Source organism: Rhipicephalus microplus, chromosome 7 (assembly GCF_043290135.1).
Source record: "Rhipicephalus microplus isolate Deutch F79 chromosome 7, USDA_Rmic, whole genome shotgun sequence".
Lineage (NCBI taxonomy): Eukaryota > Metazoa > Arthropoda > Arachnida > Ixodida > Ixodidae > Rhipicephalus > Rhipicephalus microplus.
Window position 1 is genome coordinate 14,456,580 of NC_134706.1, and position 12,183 is coordinate 14,468,762.

At 44.5% G+C, this 12,183-nt stretch overlaps 1 protein-coding gene across 2 annotated transcripts in view; it reads left to right on the top strand.

Moving 5' to 3' along the window:
* Window positions 1–12,183, top strand: part of LOC119179248 ((E3-independent) E2 ubiquitin-conjugating enzyme) — a 48,112-nt gene that overhangs the window by 30,268 nt on the left and 5,661 nt on the right. For both annotated transcript variants that reach the window (XM_037430318.2, XM_075868723.1), the window contains exons 14-20: window positions 2,352–2,636; window positions 3,558–3,771; window positions 4,830–5,042; window positions 8,625–8,820; window positions 10,360–10,463; window positions 11,184–11,246; window positions 11,585–11,788. In XM_037430318.2, coding sequence (XP_037286215.2) covers window positions 2,352–2,636; window positions 3,558–3,771; window positions 4,830–5,042; window positions 8,625–8,820; window positions 10,360–10,463; window positions 11,184–11,246; window positions 11,585–11,788 — 1,279 coding nt within the window. The remainder of the gene's footprint in view (window positions 1–2,351; window positions 2,637–3,557; window positions 3,772–4,829; window positions 5,043–8,624; window positions 8,821–10,359; window positions 10,464–11,183; window positions 11,247–11,584; window positions 11,789–12,183) is intronic.

Consider the following 12,183-nt stretch of genomic DNA (forward strand, 5'->3'; position numbering starts at 1 on the left):
GCTGCACTTTTTTTTTTTCAGAAAATCCGGCTTGAATTAAGGGGTGCACCAAATTGAGGGTAAAATTTTCGAACATTTTTTTTTACTCTGTTCTCGCACTTTAAATCTGCACATTTGTCAAATAAAAGGCGACTTTATCATTTAGCAATTAATTCAGCATAAAACAAACATACCTATGTACCTTTTAATGAACAAGCGAGAGCCGTCAACTGCACACACACATGTAAAATTTATTTACACAAAAGTCGTAGGTGTTCCTTCTTTTCCCTATTCGGAGTCCGAGTCTGAGAGCACACATTCATCCTCGCCGAGCGGGGATTCTTTTTCGGTGTCCGATTCATCCGCACCCGACAACATGTCATCCTAACTCGCATCCAGTGCGTTCGAGATACCCGTCTTCTTGAAGCTTTTCTTGACGACTTCGACGGAGATCACCTGCCACGCTTCTACGATCCATGCGCACAGCATTTCCACAGGCGCCTCTTAATCTTACCACCTGAATGGAGTCAGCTGATGTTGTCCTCCAGCCATCCAGGTGGTATACAGCCTTCGAACATTGTCCTTGAAAGACTTATTCAAGGACACGTCCAAAGGCTCAGTATCGATGTGAGGCCGCCCGGAGTCACTGCCAGATCTGTGTGCAGCTCCTTTAGCTCATCTTGTACGCGGTCTACTAGGTGCCCACGAAAACTGTCCAGGACAAACATGGACGGGAACAACAGACCACCTGGCTGCCGACCCCAGACTGTTTTCACCCAATCTACCATGAGTTCCGCGCTCATCCATCCTTTTTCCTGGACTCTGATGTGTATGCCTTGAGGGAAATTCGCCAGTGAGAGCGTCTTACATTTAAAAGTAACGTAAGGCTTGCACCCATCCGCTGTCACTGCCAGCATTATGGTGCATCGTTGTTTATCAGCGCCAGATGTTCCGACGATGACGCTCCCTGCATCTTTCTCCTCCACTGTGATGTTCTGCGGAATATCAAAGCAAAGGGTCTTGTCGTAGCTCTCGTATATTCCGGACCAGTTGCTCTTCGACGTTCGGTGTTTCCGCAATGCCGCTGTTGGCATTGCGGACAGCCCGTTGTGTCTTCTTCGTCACCTTAAGTTTTTCTTCTTGATGCCTCTATTACCGAAGACTGGTCTCTCCAACACCGAAATGCCTGTTTGAAGCTCTGTTGCCTTGCTCTAGCACGTACTGAACTGCCTTTTAAATCCAGCAGTGTAGTTTGCATACTTCCCCATGATGTAACCAAAGTTGAATACATGACCACAATGCACGCACACCGTTTGCAGATTGAGCCCCCGGCGTTGTACTCGTGACCTCCAAGGACCGCAGCGATTGGGGGGGTATCAGTAATTGATGGAATAGCCATTTCTTTTTTTTCTTTTTTTCGCTCATGGGCGCTTTTGTTTTTCAAGTTTTATTTTGACAAACGCGTTGGTTAGGTCGTCGCACTTCGAATTTTTTTATTTGCTCGTCGATTCGCCTTCTTTTTGTCTTCAAGGTACGGGGACCGCGTTCCAATTGTACCGCTGGGGGGTAGAATTGTTTCTGATCATGGCCAAGTTCAGGGTGCGCCTATTATGCGCGGAATTAAAAAAAATCGAATTTTCCGTGAACAAACTAGCGGTGCGCCTATTATGTGAGTGCACCGATTTTGCGAGTAAATGCGGTAAGCTGCTTACACTCTGTGTAAGACAGCTTAAAGCAAATCACCTACTAGTTAGCAGAGCGACTGGCAGTTGCACGTTGATGTGATGGCAAGAAAAGGTACACCAACTCAAACGTTTGATAAAGATGTTCTAGTTTCCATACAGAAACCCCATTTACGAAAGTCGGTGCTTGTAATTTCTTATGTTATGTTTTATATAGACTAGATAGGCTCTAGACTTTACCTATGTTTTTCTGTGCTTTTCAGAATGGTCAGGACTAAGCTCAGTCTTGTGCGATCCCCCGCTGCTATGCCACTTAACTCATATTTTGTCTTGTTATAGTGTGTGAATATTGAAACTTTTATATAAATCCAATGGGAATGAAACAGTCTTCAAATGCCATTTTGAATATGTGTTTAATATTAACATGTTTTGCATTTCTAATTTTCCTATGTTGCTATAGTGTATATAGCATTTTTGATGATTACCTTATTGTATCTTTTAGCAAGATGCAAAACTGCATTCTGTGCTGCTCATTGCTTGCTTTAATATTCTGAGTTCATCAGAGCGTACAGTACCTTTACTGAATTATCAGTCCGGGTTGAATACTTTGTAGCATTTGTAGATAATGGCACAATCCTAGCTTACTTCTGAAGTTTTTTAATTGTCATCTTACCTTGTTATTTTGCACAGGATGTCTCCAGAAGACACAAATGCACCGTCAGAGCTTATCGAACCGCCGCCCATGGATGGCGACGCCACCAAGGACGACATCTCCGCTGTGGTGGAAGCGGCAACAGCCGCGGCACAGGCGCCAGTTGATCCTTCGGATCCACAGAGCCTCCGCGCCAAGATGCAGGGGCAGATCGAACTCCTGCGGCTCAGCATGGCTCGGCTAGAAGAAACGTTCACGCAGAATCCTGGGCAGCAGTCGTGTTCGGTCATCCGTAGGCTTCTAGAGTTGTACAGGCATTGCAAGTGAGTCGATGAGACCTCAGGAACCAAATCAATCCAGCAAATAGTGAGGTTAAGGAAACCATAGTGGATTAAATTGCAGTAATTAGGATGTAAATTGATGGATCGCACTTTCTGTTGACGACATCCAAGTCTATATACCTCAAATTATGCGTTTGAGGCTCTAGTACCATTTGAGCTTCAGCGAAAGGTGCTTTCTCGTTCATTTCATTGGGTGTTCTTGGAGTGTTGGCCAGTGCCACTCCTACCAAAGGCGGAAAACAAAGTTAGTTAGATTAATAAAATTGAATGAACTACAAGTAAGTGAATTGATGGATTGCAACTTGTATGACAATGTACACATCATTTTATTTCAGTTTACATCATAATTACTACACTATAGCTAAAGACAACAATTGATGTCCCCATGCTTTCCTTACCCCAATTGTCTGTTGGATTCATTTTGCTGCCTTGTAAATTTATGGCATCGTCAAGATTTGATTCGATTTGATGATCATGAGATGAACTTATGCTCGGCAAAAGGGACACTCGCGGTTCAAGCAAGTCGTGGTACAATGACTGCAGTCAGTGTTGTCGTCGGTCATGGATGATCTGATAATTAGTGAAACACATCAGCTTTTACGTGTGAAATCGAACATTCCAGCATTATTGCTGGTGATTGCCTTAGTTCCAGAACCAACCCTACTTGTGTACTTGTGCCTTCTTTGTTCGTGCCTCTTGTGCTGCTATTCAAAATTTAACTCCTGGCATCATGTGTAATCCTACAGGACATTAAAAAGCAATCGTGAAGGTTCCTAAACATTTTTGCAGGGCCTGCACTGAACAATAGTATTTCAAGTGCAAGCTAATGACATGAGTTCTTACTGAAAGCTAACATCATTCTCTGTCTGTATTATTTCGTAACGTCATTCTTTGTGTACGCAGGCACTTTGACCAGCTACTAGGAACCAACTACTTCCAGCAACGGCACCTGCACGTGCTTGTGGAACGCATCCGGCAGCGGGGCCGCATCAACAGCCCCCAGCACGTGTCCGAACAGATCACCCGCCTCTTCTCGGCCTCCCTGGACGCCGCCCTGCACGATGAGCTCGGCACGCCCGACATCCCCGAGGAGAACATCATCAACGAGCAGTTGCAGGTGCGTGCATCCACTTCGCCTGTTTGCTGGTTTTAACAGAGGAGCTGTTTTTCGTTCCTTGGCGTGACCAGAAAACTTAGCTGCACTGACCAAGCGCAATGCAATAGCTCCACAAATGCATGCTTTCTTTGTCTTCTTCATCCCGGGATCAATTATTCGAGAATCGACGCGCATTTGAGAAATGAGGATGGTTATAGTACACTTTTCTGTATTTTCTAGCCATTTGATGAATTACTAAGGTCAGTGGCGAGCACATCCGTTGAGGTTGGCAAGATAAATGTACATATAGGTGTTTCTTCACTGTGGGGCTCCTGTAGAAACGAAAATAAAAGGACAAAACAGATAAACGAGGGAAAACAGAGGAAGGACTAGACATGAGCAGTGATAAAGAGAACCTTGCTAATTAAGACATTTATTAGACCATACTAATGAACAAGCTAATCAGGGTCATGGTAATTAAGACCTAACTAATTACCTAATTTGTCCTCAAGCTTCGATATTAGTTCAGTTTTGCTCCATTAGGCCAACCTGGCCTGTTTTGACTTTTCATTTTTTCAACTCAATTTTGCATTGACATTTTGGAAAAGACCCTCTTGGTCCACAGATTGTCAGCAGCTGAGAGTGAACATCGGAGTGTTTGTCTGCACTACTTGCCATCGTGGCTATGAGTTTTACTACCACTCCAAGGTTTACGTGCATATATAAATATATCCATAAAGTGTAAAATGACCGTCGCTGTAGCTCCGTTGGTAGAGCATCAGACGCATTGCATGCCATTCGCAAGTTTGGCCCTTACCGTTTTAATTTTGTCACATTTATACTGTGGTTACTACAAATAATGTCCGCTGTACATTTCTTGGATTAATAGTCTGTTGGTTGTCAGCAATACTGTGTGTAACAAAAAAAGCAAGCCCTTGTAGTTCTACTTCTCATGTAATGGTCACACACCATAATATAAGAAAACCTGCATTATACAGGTCGTTTTGTTATGGAAGCATTTTGCGGTGATGCACTCGACTGTACTTGTGTCGGTCTTCATGCGGGGCATGATACTGCAGGCGTCGGAGGGTGCGCAGTCGCCACCGCTGACGCAGCCGGCCAAGGAAGAGACGGGTATCCAGCACCTTACGAACCCGCAGCCACGGAAGCCCACAAGCGTCAGCTGCCGACTGGAAGGCAGTGGGGGCGGCTCGCTCGAGCCGCGCAACATCTGCCAGCAGTTGTGTGCCATACTCAAGGCGAGGTTGCTGCGAGCACACGAGGATGTCCAGGTGCGGATTTGCGCAGTTTGGGCCCTAAAGTAAAGGCTGATTGAAAGTGCACTGGTGGTTTAGTTGGTTGATAATTATAGCCTGTGGCAGCGCACGTTGGGTGAAAGGATGTCGCGAAACACAGAGCGCTTGTGTGCGTCTTTTTTACGTGTGGTCCTTTCACCTGACTTTTGCTGCCGTGCACTAAATATAGAATCTTAATTGAAACATGGCACTTTAAGAGAATTATTTCATGGTCAATTTTGAGGAATTCTGGTGAGCTTATGTACATTTGTGTGCTGGTTTCTCATATGGAAATATTTTTCTTGTGTAGTGTGTACTTTTTAAAATACAGGTGCTTTTTGAGGAGTAACTTTTTTTGGAAATAAGAGAGTTACAAGGTAAGTCAGCATATCCCAATAATCTTGAATCGTAATTGTGTGCAGTGCAACCAAAATAATGTTCTAAACCTATTAGAAGAAAAGTTATAGTAAGTAGAACACTTGAGTGTGAAATCCCAGCTTGAAATTGACAGACTCGAAAATGGTCAACATAGCATAACACTTGTTCGAATTGGTTTAGAACATCCATTTTTGTTGTAATGCACAAAATTATGATTCCAGATTTTTTTGATATGCTGATTTACTTTCTAACACTCTGTTTAGGAAATATGTTGCTCCCCGAAAGATGCTTCAGACATTTTGTATTTTAAAGAATACTTACTATATTATAAAAATAACTGCAGATTTAAAATCATCACACAAATATACATAAACTCACCAGGTTTTATCAATATAAACAAAGAAGTGAACTTTTTTTAAGAGCAGTGTCCCCTTTACAGGAGAACAGTATTATGTAGAGGTAATTGAATATATACAATAGCTTCTTTGCAGAAAATGTATTCAAGGGGATCTTACTACTGTATGAGTTACTCAATAATTCGTTACATGTGGTCTGAATATATCAGGGCTTGACTGTATAAGAGCTGCTCCTGTCAAATGCGGTCAAGCACCAACATGAAATCAGAAGCGTTTCACTGGATAGTCTCAGCTCAGAACTGAAGTCTTGTGTGAGACAAATAGCTTTTTGAAAGTCAAATAACTCATTTGAAATGTGTATTTGTGACATATTTGTAACTCATTTGTGAAATCTGTATTTGAGACATGGTGGTGGCAAAATTGTTGTTCATTTACTTTTTCATGATCAGTTGTGATATGGGAGTGGCAAAATTGTTGTTCGTGTACTTTGTTATGATCAGTTGTTAGTTGTATTCGGAAATTTGTTATGCTTGATGCATTGTCAGCACATTGTCAGAGATGTGCGTTGCAGTTTCTAATCTTCGCTGTGGGGCATCTGTGTCGTGGTTAATGTGCAACATTAATAATAATAATCATCATCATCAAATTGCATAGCTTGGCTGTGTTGCAGGGATTCTTGCCCATGGAAATCTATCGTTAAGGAGTCGAAATAAGTTCTTTGTATAAAGACTCATTTATGTCTTTGAGCAAAACTGCAGTTTTTTGTTGCTGTTGTGCACACAAGGTTGCGGTAGTCCTCTGAATTCTTGCTTCTTTTGCAATTCCTTCAAAAATGCCATGTCGCCTTAAAGGGCCACTCGCCAGGCCACATAACAAATTGTAGTTGGACCATGGAAGTTGTGTGTTCAATGAGGAGCATTTTGCCACAAAAATTTTTTCAGTCAGTTCATTACGAGCTGAGAAAACTGCTTTTTCGAAGCGTTGCGAAACGAGGATTAGAGGAGGCGAGCTCGAAACCCTTGCCGCTCTTCCGCGTAGCTTTCGCAAGCCAAATCTCTTCCCTACCTTCTTCGGCATCCGGCCAAGAGGTCACGTCTGCGTGGCATGCAAGTTTTCGTGCTCGAATTAACTTTTCGAAATGCTCGAGCAGGCACAACCCCTAAGCATGCGAGCGGCGTATTTTTTTATTTTTTTTTTTGGCCAGCATTATTTTGTGGTCTACTGCCTGTTTTCGGGATGGTTTGGAAACGCTGGCTGAGACGTTTTATGTGAGCACAATGAATGCGCGAACACTTAGGAGCATTACTTTCACTTCCACGGCTGTCGTCTGCTCGATGCGCTGACCGTGGGGACAAGAACGCATGCAAAACGCCCGCACATTAGCCCCGCGTCTCGTCGCAATTCACAAGAAAAAAATGGAAAAAAGACGCGCACATTCCCTTATTGGCATCTCATTATTTATCTAGAGTTTTATTAATCTCTTCAAGCAACAAATTACAAGAACTACGTGTGCCGTGTTAAATACTTTTCGCTATGTCGTGTGCCGCTGTTGGCAACATCAGAGCACAGTCGTGTACGTAGAAGACCATCACTGCACTGCCGTGTACGTAGGACCATTCATACGTGCACACCATGCCCTCATTCTCAAGGTGCGCGCCTATCAAAGAAAGGGGGAGCAGCATTCATCTTGAAATTGGACCCCTTCCCGCGTCGCGTAGCATTGCAAATTTCAGCAGACGTGATCATGAACGCCCCATTTACGCATTGCGTTTGTCAGCTGAAAATTGTCAAAACTGGCGAGTGGCCCTTTATAAAACACTAAAGGTGAATATTAACTCAGCATTGATTATTGAAATAGAGCTCCAGAAACTTCGTATAGCGCTGTTTTTGTGCCAAGGAAGTGCCTATTTTGAAATAAAATCGCGTTTTAATGAACCACATCGTGTCAGTGCACTTCAAATCACCCACGTGAAAGCAGTCTTTTAGACATCGCTGTTCCCGTGCCCAAAATCGCCCGTCCTTACTACGGGGCTGCGGACACCAGTGGCAGCAGAGCAAGAGTAGCGGGAGCCACAGGAGAAACGACGGCCATTGAACAGTTTCCTGCACTCTCGGAGGCCGTAGTTTTGCTTGCTTGGTTTAACTTGGCCCCGCTAGATCGTACCACCTAACCAGCCAAAAGCTGAACTTTTGAATCACTCGCGCATTCCTCTTGTAATGCCAAGCAGTTCTTTTTGCTATAAATCAAGTGGAAATGGACAAGTAGCATTTTATCACGTCTCTTGATTCACGGAAAGTTTTTTATTGCAGCTAGTTTGATTACTAAAGTGGTTTATTGTAGTCGGGCACCCTCGTGTCATCAGAATCATTTTGCAAATGTCCCACTCGTGGCGCACGATAGGTGACACATTAAGCTTTATCGTTTGGTAAGTAAGGCACTGCTTTTGATAATATTGCTGTTTTAAATGTTGTCATAAAGTGAGCTTTCACTCTGACAAATCATTTGCCGCTAGTGTCCCTTTAACGATGACTGTTTGTCAGAACCTTTTGTGAACCATTCTTTATTTTATTTTTATTTTATTTTTTTCAAAACTGCAGCTTCATTTTCATGTGAAAGTTGTGGTAGTCCCGCAATTTTTACCTGAGCAATGCCTTGAAAAACTCTGTGTCACCTTGTGTCACCCTAACAATGACCGTTTGCAACCGTTACAATCATTGCAACCGTTCGATGCGATCGTTGACCTGGCACAGCATGTTGTTTGTTTGTTAGCAATTGTTCTGCTTCCAACCCCCTCACTCACTCATTCTCAGTAATTTCCTCCTGATTTTGCGGCTTTGTTCTCAGGTTCGGTTTGGCATGACGCCCGCTCAAGTTGAGATCGCAGCCAGTGACGCTGCTTCTGATCCGGACGTGGACGTCGCAAAGGTGGACGAGGCTCTGGAAGCCGTAGCCACTGTCGAAGCCGTAGTGAAAGAATCTGAGGAAAGCCTCCCAAGAGTCGTCAGCGAAGCTGCTAGTGAGCAGAACAGCAAAGGACAAGGTATTCGCCTTTGTCTGTTTTTTTTCTTCCTTTTTTTGTAAATCTGGTTAACCGTACTGTAATCCAAAATTGGTAGGTTTAGCCTTAATAACGGGCAGAAACTCTGGTTTGCAGAGGTAACTTTATGGCAGTCTCTACAGCTGTGCAAGGAAGCTAGCTTCACAGCAATAGGTGGGAGTAATTTATGGAAAAATTTTTCACCAATTGCTTAGAACGTGTGTGTTACACGTAAACCAATGCAGTAGTTTGCGAGCGACCTCATCAACTCTAATAATCATTTTAATGCAAAGCTTTCTGTGGGCGGGAACTGGGGTTTCAAAAACAGTTGAATGGGCTGACATAAAAAAAAGGTTGAGTTTTCTGGGTTAAAATGCAATTCAAATGTATTGAACTTTTTTGTGATTGCCTCAAAACCAAGGTCATTTTAGTTTTCTCATTCGTGTGTGTGCTCGCCCATCATTTCCCGTCAGTTATTTTGGTTGTGGCTTCAATGATCTGAACGTCAGTAAATATCTTTTACTTGGGTCGGTGTCCTTCAGTCTTTTCGTTTGTAATCTGAGCCCCCTGAATGCAGTAAAAGGTGTAGTGTACAGCGTATCCCGAAGGAGTACAGCCACTAGCGTGGGTTCGGACTTAGCGAGCCGCAGGGCCGCGCTCACCGTCGCTTTGCGCCACTAATGCCGCTGCACACGCGCTTTCAAACAGCCGCAACACCAAGAATGCAGTACAGCGCCCGTTTCAAAAAAGCAGTGGGAAAGTAAACGAGGCTTATCCGCGCCACAGGCAAAAAGTACAACACAGAAGGTGCCGTGAGCACGTCTCCGTGGGCAAACCAGATTCACAATGAAGCGCCGCTGAGGGAAATGGGCCCTCGTGATCGTGCTGCGTGCTCTTACGATCTGTGAACGCAGGGCCCGATTGCTTTGGCGAGAGCAAACTCCACTTGCGTTGGCTTCGAGAGGTACGTGCCGGTGTAGTACGACCACGCGCAAGTACACCTTACCGCTCTTTGACCTAACGTTCGGAAGGGGCAACGAAAGGTAAATGCCTGCCACAGGTTTTGTTGACGAGTCCATGTGAGCTCCAAAAAAAAGAGCCGACGGACAAAAAAGAAAATGCGTGCTCTCCATTCGTTATCCCAGAGAGGTCTCTGACTGGCTCTCGACCCGCGCGCGAAGCATCCTGATAGACTCGAGCGCAGCACCACGGTCGACATCCGGGTGAGAGGGGTCAACGTCATTCCCGCTTCCCCAGCACTGACGGACCGGGGAGGAGGGGAGAGTCATGTTAGGACATAAAAACGGCGACAAAGCCTGCGCGATTGCGGCAGGCTAGCCTCGATTCCCACAAAAGGCATGCATCGAGAGTGATTTCAGAATCCTTGGGAGGCTGCGAAATTGGCATTCAGTGTGCTAGGTTCGGGTGCATCCGGGGATAGGGAAAGCGACAAGCGATTCGGTGAATGGGTTTGTTTTGCAGAGGGATTTTGCAAAACCTATTAACCTAACCGTTCGTTCACACTGTGCCGCCTTGTTCCAGGAGTGTTCTCAATGATGGAATCGGTGCCCGACTGTCACAAGTACAAGCTCTCAATACTGCAGCCAAACGACCCCAAGCTTTTCTTTAAAGTTGTCAAAAAAGAGGTGAGCACGCCTCCAAGTTTTGTGTGTTATTATGTGTTATGTTTCATCGATCTGTGTGTTATTGCCCGGATAAGAAAATGTCATTGGTGAAACAGGGCATGCCACCTTGAGGAACAGTAAAATAAAATTCTAGGTCATCTTAGTTTGAGCACTTATTCTCGAGGACTCCATTGTAGCTAGTGTGATGTTTCTCGAGGTGTTTTTGTCTTCTCTTATTTATTTTGATTGAGCTATTGTGCAAACTTTTAGAGAGTATCACAATGTACTGGGCAAATTCATTCCCATTGAGTATCCCGTTGACCTCAAGTCAATCCAGTTGACCGAATTAGTTGAAGGAATTGGGACTAACAAGCCCCGCCGCGGTGGTCTAGTGGCTAAGGTACTCGGCTGCTGACCCGCAGGGCGCGGGTTCGAATCGCGGCTGCGGCGGCTGCATTTCCGATGGAGGCGAAAATGTTGTAGGCCCGTGTGCTCAGATTTGGGTGCACGTTAAAGAACCCCAGGTGGTCTAAATTTCCGGAGCCCTCCACTACGGCGTCTCTCATAATCATATAGTGGTTTTGGGACGTTAAACCCCACATATCAATCAATTGGGACTAACAAGTATGTGCAGTGCCACAATGTCTTTATAAAAGTGAACTGATATGACCTTAGAAATTCAACAAGAGGCTACCGTGGCATGCTTTCCATTTTTAACTGGCAATCCCGACTTTTTCACAGATCAAGCTTCTCACATCATCCCTACCTGATGGCATTCACGTAAAGGCCTTTGAGGACCGCATGGTGAGTTGTACGCCTTTCTTTGAAGCGCGGAGCCCTCTAAGCATTTCGTTGGGCTGGGTAATGCGAACGGACTCTATATCGTCAGCATGAATCGACATGTGCCCTTTAACAGAAGCTTTGCACTGCTAAGCGCACTAATGACAGTCTGATTCCCCAGTGCGGAAAAAGAAAACGATTTGAAAGGAGCACGGCACAATGCAACGAGAAGAGGGAATGAAGCGGTGTACACCAGGCGCGTGCATGCCGGTCATCAATTTCCCGTATTCTTTTATACAGCAATGGCTGCTTAATTTTTTTTTGTACACGAGACGCATTAGACTGCCAACTTGAAATTGCAGGACCTGTACTCGGTGCTGATCAAGGGTCCCCGGCGGACGCCCTACGAGGACGGCCTGTTCCTCTTCGACTTCCAACTGCCGGCCGAGTACCCACAGTCGCCGCCGCAGTGCCACTACGTGTCGTACTGCAGCGACCGGCTCAACCCGAATCTCTACGAGGGAGGCAAAGTCTGCGTCAGCCTCCTGGGAACATGGAGCGGCAAGGCAAGTGGGGCGTTTGCTTGTCACCCACCATGTCAACTTAGAGTTTTTTGTCATGGATTCAAATTATGATGGATGTCCAAGTAAACGTCTCATTTATACGAGTTTGTTTCTTAGTGCCCAGCATACCATTTGCAAAAGCATGAAGTCGAGACAATAAAGTAGTAACATCGGGAGGTCTTCAATAAAAGAAGTTGAAATGTGTTCATCTGTAAATTTGCACGTGTCCTAACAAATTCGAGTACTTGTGACATTCATTCTGACCTGCCATGTTTTCATACAGAATGGAATGAAAAAACTTTATTTAACGAAAAAACTTTATTTATTTTTTTTTTACATACAGAACAAGCGGTTATTTAGAAAAAAAATGTTTGACAGCGGTTCCTACAAATACACTT